The 13,777-nt window shown below is 35.4% G+C and overlaps 1 protein-coding gene across 1 annotated transcript in view; it reads right to left on the bottom strand.

Annotated features, from left to right (window-relative positions):
- Positions 1-937: 937 nt before the first annotated feature.
- Positions 938-13,777, bottom strand: part of LOC126259220 (DE-cadherin) — a 623,473-nt gene continuing 610,633 nt past the window's right edge. The window contains exons 23-26 of the mRNA XM_049955830.1: positions 11,105-11,240; positions 10,691-10,900; positions 10,417-10,569; positions 938-4,816 (exon numbers count right to left, since the gene is read on the bottom strand). Of these exons, the coding sequence (XP_049811787.1) occupies positions 4,674-4,816; positions 10,417-10,569; positions 10,691-10,900; positions 11,105-11,240 (642 nt within the window). The 3' untranslated portion in view covers positions 938-4,673. The remainder of the gene's footprint in view (positions 4,817-10,416; positions 10,570-10,690; positions 10,901-11,104; positions 11,241-13,777) is intronic.

The following is a 13,777-nucleotide window of genomic DNA, read 5'->3' as shown; positions in this document are numbered from 1 at the left end:
GCACACGTGCAGGTGAGCCTCACTCCTATTTTCAGCAGAGGGAGTTTGAATATGGCACCATCTATCTGCAAATCATAGCGAATGTGCAATTTCTGTGCCTGCGCATTCTTCGCACGTGCGTTCGAGAAATGGGGCGTCGACGTGTGGATACCGTCAGCAGTACCTAGCCACCAGCAAGGTTGAACCACCTGAAGATATCAGACAGTTGCTCCGAGGAAATATTGTGGAATTTGCACAAAATGATGCGGCAGCAACCCGTGAAGACTATTTACAACACATCCGCTGGGAAAACTTGAAGAATCACAGTATTTATTCTGTTAATAACATTTCCAGCCCACTTTAAGTGACAATCACGGTGCTGAAGACGTATTGCTTCAGCAAGATCATGCAAAAGGTCCCACATATTGCGGCTACCTTTAACTTTTGAGAGAAATATTTCCTGGGCATGTTTGTCTGGTGGGGATTTTGTTGGCCATATTTGCATTCCCCCCCAACACCTCCGCTCCAGGAACTTTTTCTATGAGGCGGATGGGAAGGGTTTATCTCAAAGTACAGGTATACAATGTACCCAAAGGAGGCAGTACCACAAAAAGTTGCAACTTTTACACCTCAAAAGGCTCTTAAGTGCATGAATAACAATCGAGATGAAGATGAATTAAATTAGCCTATCAATTTCGTGGCCAGGAATGGAATGTCGTTTTGGTAAAAATGTGTTGACATAAATGGCATTCTCTGTACTTCTCAAAATGGAAGTCATGTTTTTTATGGTATTTATTAGCTTTCCAAATGAAGGATTTCTTTCTGCATCTTCCTGTAGAACTACACTTTTGCATACACTTTTGATGGAGAATAGTAATATTTTTGAGTAAAATAAATGGAGAGGGATGTGTAAAACAGAAAAGAAAACTACAAATCACAATGACTTATTATTACAGTACTAAAATAAATGCATTAATGAGACAGGCCATTGTATAAGGCAATTTACAATATGCACACTTTTTTTTAAATATACATGAAAAACATTCAGAGTTATGTGACAATAGTACAAAATATGGGACAACTGTAGGACAATTTGCAGTCACGCTTATTACAAAAACAATGCGTTCGTGAATTTCTTTTACACTACTGCGTGCCATATCGCTGATTACACAGGAAGATACTGCAATATTAGCAGCAAGACAAACTTCACAACTCTTATTTATCAAAACATTTACAGTATAAAATACTCACACTCAGGTCAGTTGTAAACAAGTCAGGCATTCTTCTAAAACACACACACACACACACACACACACACACACACACACACACACAAAATGTTAAATCTGAATACCCATATACACGCACAACATGAGATCTGGACTGTTAGCACTGACAGTTTGGCCCCTATAATGCTAATGTGTTTTCATAAGTATGATGTGTGAATTTTTTGTCCAAATTTCTTCTCTCTCCATGCACTGACAGGTGAAAGACAGCCAGGTTTTAAAAAGCTGTTAAAATGTGGTATTACAAGTGGAAACTTACAAGTAGAGCAAGTTCTCTGTATATGCATCAATATTCAAAAGACAAATAACATATTCTCTGCAGATGGCACTGGCTTACATCTTAAGACTTAAAATATAAATCGCATTTAGATTAAATTAGAATACATCTGCCAAATTCAGAACTGAACCACAATTTCCAGTGAAGTACAACTTGTATGACCTACAACAAAACTGCAATCTATTTGATGGGAAAGTACAACTTAAAACAATAACAACAAGTTAGTAAATCACTTTCACTTTTTCAAAATAGTACATAAAACCTTTATATATACATAACGTGTGTCAGTCCTCTCCATTGGAATGTACGTACAATTAAATGCTGGAAAATTTGACAGAAGTTCCTGACATATGTTTTATATTAATTCACTGTTTGTAGCTGAAAACACTACTTAACTTGGTAAAATTTACTTTCTCTGCAACAAGCAGAATTGTGAATTAAGATTCAAGTCAACTGATTCAAAAGTACAGTCAACCGATTACAGGCACCTGAACTAGTTCAAAAATAATTTCTCACAAAAGCAGTTATTAATTTTACTTGTTTAACTGTGTTCAGATTTAATATTTCAACAATTTTAGCCATAGTAATTGTCACCATCATCATCATCATCATCATCATCATCATCATAATAATACTAGATTTATACCAAGTTGCAACAAATTAATGAATGTAAATATTTGTACTCAAATTAGAATTCTTGCAGAAAAATATCAATAAACATTGCCCACATTTTTACCAAAATAACTCAATGAATTAGTGTGATCCTGAAAGTACATTATTAGAATACTCAATTTAGTTGAGTCACTTAACATTCCTGTTTATTACAATATACAACAGTAACATGCCTTTGAATTAAAAATAACAGTAACTTATTGATTCTTTTATTTTCGAAATTCTGCCTGTAGTTAACTGATTACATTCCATTTTTTCCTCTCAATTATGTCAAAGTTAGTTTGAGCAACCATTTAAAAAAAAATTAAATACTGTCCACAAATATAGTTTTAAAGCATATATTTAAATTTTTGGTATCATCACACAATGTCCATTAAAAAAATTGCAAGTGCACACAAATATATGCTGCATGATATGCTGTGACTGTGTATGCTAAACTATAATATGTAGAAACAATAGTTAAATTCTACAGGCCTTTGTATACTAATTATTATGAATGACAAAGCCGTACACAAATTCCAGTATCAATTAAAAACTCACAACATTTGTGGCCTTCTTTTCACTTGTCAATGTAATAATTATCATGTTTTTCAGTTTATAAGGTGCTTCCTTGAAAATGTAAATTATCATGGGCATACTTTAATTCACAGAACCTTGTATTCTAATGTCTGTTTACAAACTTATGCCCTCATAAAAATTTTCAGAGTTATCTTGTAATCACAGACTCAGTCAATCAATCAATCAGTCTCTCTCTCTCTCTCTCTCTCTCTCTCTCTCTCTCTCTCTCTCTCTCTCTAACACATGATAATTTTTTTACCTTTCTTCAGTAGAAAATGAAATTATGAACTGCTGCATGATATTTCTTATCCAGCCTGTCTCAAAGCTAGTAAAAGGCACATAGCAATATTTTACTTTGTGGGAATCTTAATAATTACTCCAGAACTACCTAGACAACAGAGTGAGGAAACATATGCATTACAAATGTAACACATATCAGTTGTCCATCACTTGCAAACATAGTACTAACACAATGAAACAATACCAGGCATTATTCTGGAAAAAAGTGTATTTTACCCAACACATGAATTCAGACTTCTTACAAAGGCCTTTTTTCTGCTGTGAAAGTACCGATGACATGGGAATCATTCACTTGGTTTTGAATTTCCAGAGCAATAATTTTCTTCACTGTTATAAACTTGACCGTTGCAGTATTTTTCCCCACAGTAATACAAAGGATAGTACTTCACTAACAATGTCTTTTAAAAAATCTTCTAGTGTTCAAACTAGTCCACATCTCTTTTTATGCATGTTTATGACAGGACTGTACAGTCACTGTGAATCTGAAATGTATGAAACCTTTTAAAGATACCTTCAAGTTACCTGTCACATTTCTTTGGTATGCAAATGAACATCACATGCTACTGATTAACACTCCATACTATTTAAAAAAATCACAGTATCGTCTTCCGGTTTAAGTACAATAGAACACTTTCACACAGCAAATATGATAAATTCAACTTTTTATCAAAGCATACAGCATTCTAACTAATATTTCAATATAAAATACTGTTTTCAGTCAAACAAAATTTACTGAATCTTGTGCCTTAAATACTATTACTTCCTAACATAAAAGTTTGTAATTTGTGTCATCACAGTCAGTTCAGCTGCATTAATCCTCATTCATTAAATAAATTAATAAAGCATTCAATCTATGGAATGATCACAAAATAAATCTGATGTCGCTGTGCACAACAGCATTAAATACAAATATATTTTCCTAATATCGCCTGTAAACATAAAAACAAGAACAAACCTTCAAGTCCAACATTCACAGAAACTTTTTCAATACTTTAGTACACTTGACTTTTTTTTTTTAGTTTAACAACACTGTTTCACAACTGAGTCTCACAGTCAAGTGTTCTACACATGTACTTTAACTGTCTTACATAGGACGATGAAGATTTGAGTTGTGCAGTTAACATAATTATATGGAATGTTTACAAGCAAAATCTGCTGCTAACTTTTGGATTACTTTCTGCAGCGACATCCCAGTAACACAAATGATGTAACATTTAAAAATAACAACCATTATTCCACAGCAGTTTTGCCCCCATTTTTCACAAGTAATACACCGCAATTACTTACTATTTGGCACTTCATTCAATGTACCCGACACTTCTCATCATTTGTTTCTTCTTATGCATCAGACGTTAAAACATGCAATCTGTTATTGCACAAGTAGTATATAATTTATAACACAGAAAGTTTATGTTAGTTATCACTGAAATGATATGTCATTTCAGTACAACTGCAGCACCATAGAGGATGCTTGTCAGTCTTGATAAAAACTACCGGCTGGCCCTTGTTTACCACCAGCTTCTGAAGTTCACTGGAGCTTGCTGCCATACAGTTGCACCCATGGTCCCTACTAGCTGTGCCAGCCAGTACAAATCCCTGTTTCAGCACCACGATTCTGATGCAGGATTGTGGAAAGTATCATCTTCCTCATCACTAGGCTCTTCGCCATACATATCAGCCAATTTACGGAAACGAGGGCCGAAGCTGGAGAGATAGTCAAAATCGAGGTCGCCATCATCTGTGCCTGTAATATCCAGAAAGGCATTAACACAAGTCATTGTCACACCATTAAATCAATTATGAAGTTACTATGAAAAGCAACAAAATGAATGATGTTGGTATTTCTCAGTAATACATTCAACTGTACAGCAGCAATAACTGCTGCTGTCGGATTAACACGAACATTTTAACAAATAAGCATTTAGACCAGTCAATGGACAGTTATTCATTCATACAAAGAGTTCTAGAGTTGACAAACTGATCCTAACTTTAAAACATTAATATGTTCCCAATTTCATTAACAATTATCTGTCATTTATCTACTATATTCTGTCTGTGTTTGCACAGGCTGGTTTCTCAATTACACCTGATAATTGCTGTCTCTCTTCCACTGTTTGCTGAACATTTATGTAAGTTCACTAATCCAGTAAACTCTTGCTAATCTGAACCTCAACATATCAAATTTCTCAGTAAATCTAACTCATTATCTGGCCCCTACAAACAACCTCTGTAAATCAAATAAATGCCACATATTTCGTTACACTTGAGAAATAGAAGCAATTGTCCAGACAGAGTGATGCTCCAAACATGTTATAACTTTAAATTGGTGACTAACACTCGCCAATTGAACTGTGTCATCATTCGACTCTTCCTGATACTACGTTGTTTACTGAATGACACATAGTACACTACAGCACAGTACATAAACCTCTTGTACTGTGACTTCAAATTCGTCAAAGTGTTTGATTCCAATAGAAAAGAAGTAGGTTTTTGAGGCCATGGGCTGCAGTGGGAAACAAAAGTATGCAGAGAAAAACAAAAGTATGCAGAGAAAAACAAAAGTATGCAGAGAAAAACAAAAGTATGCAGAGAAAAACAAAAGTATGCAGAGAAAAACAAAAGTATGCAGAGAAAAACAAAAGTATGCAGAGAAAAACAAAAGTATGCAGAGAAAAACAAAAGTATGCAGAGAAAAACAAAAGTATGCAGAGAAAAACAAAAGTAAGCAATGCAAACTTTTGGGATGCTACCATCCACACTGTCAACACCACTAAAGCAGAAATATTATATTGCTGAAAATGAGCCACATGGAGGAAGGAAGTGGACCTGGCATGGTAAATTTCCACATTCTGCAGAATGCTTATGGAAGAAGCTTAGTCAATTTAGAGGAAGAAACTTAAATGTCTGAAGTTATACATTTAAAGAAAAGGCTAAATATTTCACTATTAATCTGAGCACTGAGAGGTTCACCATTAGTTGGGTTGACTCACTGACCTGTATGACTGCTGGCAAGTTACCATCCATTGATGTTTTCAATACAATAAAATGGGACATTTTTTGAGTGTCTTTGTGACTGAATATTGGCTTTCAAAGATGAATAATGTCACAGCAAAGAAGCTGCATGCTGCTTGAAGTGAATGTAGATATATCTCAGAACCTAAAATATCTTTATAGCAAAACTTGCTAATCCTTTATGTTTCCAGGCATCAAATCATTTCCTGTGTCTTATTGCTTCAACAAAAAGGTGCCAATGATGACAACTTTGTTCAATGAGTGGGCATTGAGCCTTGACACAAATATGAAAATGGAAGTCAGAAATCTTGCTTTTTCTGGACAATTGTACAGTTCACAAAAACCCATCACTTCTGCATAATGTGCTACCCCACAAACAGCAACTCTAAATTAAAACCACTTCACTTGAGAATAATTCAGAATTTCAAAATTTTGTACTGTAAAGAAGTGATTATGGTATTGGGTAGCACTTTGGATATTCAGATGACTAAAGGTGATATAAGCATGGAAGGATATTAACCTGATGATCAGCAAATGTTTAAAGAAATGTGGATTTATCAAGAAGCCACAGAATCAGTGCAACAACAGGAGAGCAGAGCAATTAAATTGCGTTTCCACAATACTTGGGGCTTTCTACCTAACTTAGGATAAAATGTAACATTTGACAATTTTATGGTTCTGATGTCATTTAAAATGTTGTGCATGTACATCCTTTGAATGAAGTAAATGATGCCATGTTTTCAGCTTTGATGATAATAGTCAATGCACTTACAAAGCACACTGGAAGACAGTGAAGCAAAAAAAATATCAATTTTTTTACAAAATAAAATTGTTTTAATATATATTTTTAGCAATTTGATGAACTTTTGTTTCAAATACTAAAATAAATAAAAATTAATATAATAGGTACAAAAATCAACTTTCATTTAAGTTCTACCTGTTACTTTCTGCTTCCATTTACAAAGAAGTATGTTATTAAAACTATGCTACTATTTTTTTTAACTTCATTTTTATTGGTGACAAGCTTTTTTTGAATTTTTCTTGATTCCACCTTGATTAATCAAAGTTTTGTTAAATTTATCTCCCAATTACTTCAACTTTTTCTGGGATTGCTTGAACTTGGAATTATCACAAGCCGACTGTAATTGTCCAAAGACACTTAACTACTTACACATTGTAAGAACAGAGATGTAGATACAATGAACACTGTAGATACCAAGCGGAGTAACAATTGTCAAATATATATCCTTACATAAAATGTGTGAAAGAACACAAATGGTATATCAAGCAAGAATGGAAACAGAAGTCATCAGCACCAATATACAAGAGTATGGGCTGACACCTAACAGTAGGGTTTGACAGAACTTCAGGCTGCATAGTTTTCAGTTACCTTCAACAAGCTTTTACTCAGTATTACTTCATTTTGCTATTTTACATGACTGTAAACAAAACACTGGCAATCTCAGCTCAGATTTGAAAGGCAAACTCCCCCCCCCCAGCATCCAATATATAAAATTAAGGATCATTTATTGTAACAGCCCCTGTGCCTCAATAGTTTTGGTTTTCTGAAGTATTTTGAGTGTCCAGTTTTCTAATGGATGTAAATCAGTATCGGCTTGAATGACATAGAATTAAAGAATAATTCAAGGCTGCACCTCACAACTAAACCCATGCATTTTAGGCCTGAGTTTGTCCTTCCTGTGTGACACTTTGAAGCTTTCTGGTCCAAAAAAGTTGACATATAGCATTTTTTAAAATAATACTCGACAGTTAATATTTGATCTACAGTGTGTCTGCAAATTCTCTCCACAGCGGCAATCTCCATGTGTCTTGCTTTGCAGAGCACAAAAAGTTGTTCAACATTATTACAATTAAAACAATGGAATTAATTAATTATATTAATTACAACTAAATACACTATACTCATCAATACCACAGTAGATGCTGGAAATGGAAATGTTTTCTTCTTTCTTGAACACATGGTTCAAAGTATTTACATTTATTTGTGAACACCTTTACTGATCTTTCACATGTAATCAAATGCAGATAATAAATTATTGCTGTCTTCTTTTAATCGATTGTATTTGGGTTATACTGATACACAAATGCTTTAGCCACATCCCAAAGGAAATAGTTGGGTGGAGACAGATCCGGTGAGCACAGGGGCCAGAGACCTTTCGTAATTACTCTGTCCCCAAAGATCTCATCCAAAAGTTGTAGGGACTGGTGTGCACTATCAGCAGAAGTGTTATCTTGTTGCAAGACTGAATGATCTCATTTTTATTTAGGAGGGCAATAAATGGACAAATTATCCTGGAACAATAGACATCAGAAGTGATGGTAGTATCAAAAACAATCAGCCCTATAATTCGTGCTCACATTATGGCAACCCACACTCCCATTTTCTCTGGGTTCAATGACATTTCTGTTAAGGCATGTGGATTTTCTGGCGACTAATTTTGTGAATTTTGGGAATTAATGTAGTCAGATATATGAAACCAAGCCTCATCATTGAAAAAGGTTCACTCTAAATCAGCAACTCCATGCATGTTAACAAATCACTGTAAACATTCACAATACACTATTTGCTTCATATGGTTCATATAATGTAATTGTTGCACAGCTGTAATTCTATATGCATACACTCTCGATTCTTTGATTAATGCCTTATGTGCTGTCATACGAGAGACTTTAGCCTCTTGCAATAATCTCCTCATTGATTTTCTTGACTCTGCAACACAATGCCCTAAATGTCGTCAAGCTTCCATTCTGGTAAAATTGTGGGCCTACCAGTTTGTGGTGCTTCATGAACTGAACTTATTGTTTGCAATTTGCTTACTGTGTCACAGTGTGGACACCTCAAAGCAGGAAAATGCCTCACAAGCTCTATTAAGTTTCCTCCTGCATGGAAAACTACTTCCAGTAACCCCACTCTCTCTGCAATAGTTAGCATTCTCACTACAATCAGCTTACACAAGAATTAGACAGCAACACAACCTAACAGCTGCAATGCACACAGAACACTACTACTCCACCCTACCACTGCAGGTTCACAGAACACATGTAGACAAGGCTTGAATGTGCTGCCAATGAAACACATCCCGCAAGGCAAGACACATGAGGCTTACTGCTGAGGGGGAGACTATGGATGCGTGGTACCTCAAACATCAACACACACTGCAAAAGAGCGAGGCTTTAAATCATCTGATTAATAACAATTTTGACAACAACAAAGAAAAGTTAAAAGTACTGTCAGGATAAGAAACTTATTTACAGACTAAAATATGTGGTGTTACATGTTAGTTGCAGCCATGGATTATACTTTCTTTAATAACATTTTGCAGCATTCTGACATGAAAATAAATCTATTGCAATCTCAACACAACCAGTTCTCAACTCCTCCCCCTCTAATGGAACCCTGGACCATTAATTAATTCTTCAATTTGTAACTTTAATTTATCCTTGACTTTCATTTTGAATATACCTCAATTTAAATTTGCTGCCCACTGTAGGACATCATAGCATTCTAAATATTCAACAACTGATAAAATTACTCTGACGATGGACAAATTGTCTGAAAACAGTAACAGCTAGAAAGAACAAAATTTTTAAAAATATATGCTGACTTGAGCAGTTGGTAACTCTTATAAAACATGATGTATCCTTCCAACTCGCTTTGTCATCAGATTTTGTAAAATTTGTCATTTTGAAACATTCTAGTTGGAAGCTCCTCCTCAGTTGCTGAATCTGCCGCTGGAAATCCATTTTCTGATAAATCCACCAAATGTTGGCTATTTTCTTTAATTAGGATTCCTGTTCTCATACTTAATAATGCAAGTTTTGGTTGCAGCCATAAAGAGAACATGAAATATGAGCATCTTCTGTGACTTAAGAAGTTGTGAGATGTTGGTGTCAAGAGTAGTACACAAGTCTAACAACAACATAAAAATGCACTGGTTCCATCAGACACTACAATTATGCTGGATTCTGTAAGTGAATGATATCACTTGACAAAGGGAAGGTAACCAGATATTCTTGCAATTAGTTTTCAGTTTCCAATCGATAACTGGCACCTGGGTTGCACAACACAACAGCCTTACGGGCTCATTGTCAAAGTGTTAAAAATCATTTCCTCATAACATGCAACTTCCTGCCCAGCATTCCTCAATTTACAAATTCATATAACAATCATCAGTATACAGTTTTTGTTGAAAAACTATTAGAGCTAACACAATGAAACTTTAGAATCATGAAAATGGATTAAACAACTGTTGCATTTTCATTTAATATTCATAGACACCAACAAATGTAATTACACTAGCCTCTACTCACCAGATGCCAATGATGATAATGAGCCTGATGAGTTACCATCACCCTCATATGCATAATGTCTGACATCATCAAAAGGCGTACTCTCTGGGTCATTGTCACAGACTTTTTTCTTCCCATCTAAGAATCCACATATATCTGGCACTTCATCTGGTGCTGTTGACAAAGTACATCGAAATTATTATTTCAGTAAAAAATTAACAACATTTGTATGGAACCAATGACTAAGAAATTGAACAGCTGTGTCACTTTTGCCAATGAAAAACCAAAATGTTACCTCTCTTCTTCAAGTTTTCCTTAACAGGAGCCTTGTCATTTGGACCTTGTCCATCATACATGAAACGTAGAACATTCAGATCATAACCTGTCATATCACCCTCACCACCTCCCTCATCCTCATAATTAATAATATTTTCTCTGATGTCATCTGTGTCTTTATACATGTCATCAGACTTGCGTCTCTGCACAACTACTGCCAGGATCAGAACTGAAACAAATTTATTTCACTATTAATTTCAAGGGGACAACATATCATATGTTACAATTACTGTTTATAAGCAAGGGTTGCAAACAAATATTTTACAAATTAAGAATAACCAATGACACCAAACCCCTTCAAATTTTTATTCTATGGCATATTCTACTTTTCTGTTAACATTATTTAAAATGTGTGCAGCAGTAGTATACTTACTGAGGAATATTGCAATACATATTAGTATCGCCACAAGGAAATTGGTGTTAATTCCAAATGAAACAGCTTTTGCTAACCCACGATTACATCCAGGATCCACATTTTTAGCATCACCTGGCATGCCCAAGTTGTATGTCTGGAAGAAAAGTATGAAATGCTTAGTCTCTTCATTCTACAAAGTAAAGATGTACTGAAACCACTAAATCAATATCTGTGACAGCATATATATAGACACACACACACACACACACACACACACACACACACACACACACACACACATTCAGGTATTCTGACACTGCTATCTTTCCCTTCTATTTATTTTCACTGTCAATATTTTTTCTTCTCTCTTTATGACACATGCTGTCTTACATAACAGTAGCTCACTTACCAAATATCCATTCAATTAAAATCACTCACACACACACACACACACACACACAAATTCCAGTGTGTGTGTGTGTGTGTGTGTGTGTGTGTGTGTGTGTGTGAAAAATGATTACTTACCCTCGTTTTTACACTGCACACCTCTTACACATCCCTTCAACAATTTGAAAACCTTCTCTATTACTGCATCACCCATTTCTTTCTAAAATTATTTCTATCCCTGCTTCTTTATTTTTCAATACATCTTCTATCACATTTTGTCCCCAATTACAAATTCTACCAGTCCAAAAAACTTCTCTTCATCATCATAGTTACGAATCATTTCAACATACTCTTCCTTAAATGTTTCCTAGTATTCACTCCCTTCAGTGAAAGCATTTCTTTGCTGCCCATCCTACTGGAACTAACAATGAACTTTATTTTGATCAGTTTCAGTCACCCTCCAATTATTACTCTTTCTACCATTGACCACACAATAGCCTTCCATGAACCCCTGAACTCCAATTTGGCTTCATTATCTTTTCCCATAACCCTTCTCACACAGCTATCATCTAAAATAAAATCAGTTCTGAACATATCACTCTTCCTTATGATAAGGGCACCATGAACCATGATAATTACTGGCCTGAGAGTCTCATCCAATTTCTGACCCCTCTGCTTAAAACCTAATCACTATGATCATATCTCACAAGCCCAAAATGGCTTCTAACTACTTCTCAAAACCAATCATCTGAATTCACCACCACCACCACCACCACCACCACCACCACCACCACCACCAACAACAACGACAACGACAACAACAATAATGCCTATATCCACTTTTACCTACTTCCAAAGTCAAAAATTGCAATTCTCTTACAGAAAGGTGCTTCACCTTCACCTACTGTCACCTCCAACCAATTGTCTGCAGTCCTAGATTCAAGAAACTAATCACTTCTGGCACTACATTTCCACAACCTCCATCTTGTTACCCCATTATATCAGATTTCTTGCGTCTGTCTGTGAATGTTATGCCCCAGAGCATAAACATCCCACATGTCCATGGCCTTGCTGCCACAGAATCACAATTGCCCTAATGTCTGGACACCTATCCAGCACTCCTTTCCTTACTCTTTTGGCGAAACACATGTTCACTCAATTACTTCTTGTCTGATGGCAACATCTACAAACACATCTGAAGAACTGATATGGGTACTCTTATCACGCCTTCTTGCATCCAACTTTATGGGGCATCTAGAGGAACAGCTTCTGTTCATTTAACACACAAAACACCTTGTCAGTTTGAGATTTGCCAATGACTGGTTCCACACAAAGGCCGGCCACAATTCTTTCTTCCAGAACCTCAGAACTAACTTGTGAATCCACTTTACCTGGCATTTTTCAACTCAACTTTTCAATCCTGTTTAATGTTGATCTTAATCTCTCTTAATACACCATAGAATTTACTGTAAATATAAAATGTACCAATCACTGACACTACCACTACGTTAGCAACTGCCACATTCCACATCAAAAGTACCTCACTACGAACCTTTCCTCTCACATGTGCTGCATCTGCAGTGAGAAGCAGGAATTGTCCAAATATACTGACTACTGGTTAGAACCTTTACAAACAGAGAACATCCTGGCCACCTGAACCATAAAAGTATCTTCTTTCATTCAGGCTTCAATCACAATGAAACCCCGCTTTTACACTTTTCAAGAGATTTCAAAAAATTGTGTAAAATGTGGGAAAATGTAAATCATGGGAAATAACATTTTAAGCTGTAAAAGTTATGTATAGGATACCCCCTGCATTTTCACACTTTATGTATGTGCACATAACAGGCATCAAAATACTCATGTCAGGGACTTGTTTATTATCTAACAATTGTTTATTATCTAATAAATCACCTGATATGGAAACTGATAACTTGGAAGCAGGAGCATTTGACTCAATTTCACATGTCATTATAGATGTTTTTGGAATGCCTGCAGCTGTCATTCATTATTTAAATAATGAAACACTGCATCAGTTACACATTTTTTTAAGGTTATCACAGTGCTTTTCGAGAATTTTTTCCTCCATATCAAGTGCAAATATTCAAGCAAGTATTTTGCGAGTTGTTTGCATATGTGTTGTTCTGCATCTCTTTAACTGTAGTTGTCTTTTTGAGGTTATCCGGTACTGTGCTTCCTAGTTATGTAGAAAGCCCCACACATTCAAACGATCACTCACACGTTTCTTGTGTAACATCACAAAAAATACATATGTAAATATTGCTCTTAACAATGAGAATAAAT

The sequence above is a fragment of the Schistocerca nitens genome, chromosome 1 (genome assembly GCF_023898315.1).
Source record: "Schistocerca nitens isolate TAMUIC-IGC-003100 chromosome 1, iqSchNite1.1, whole genome shotgun sequence".
NCBI classification, from domain to species: Eukaryota; Metazoa; Arthropoda; class Insecta; order Orthoptera; family Acrididae; genus Schistocerca; species Schistocerca nitens.
Note: the sequence above shows the minus strand (reverse complement) of the source record. Positions and strands in the feature narration are given on the sequence as shown.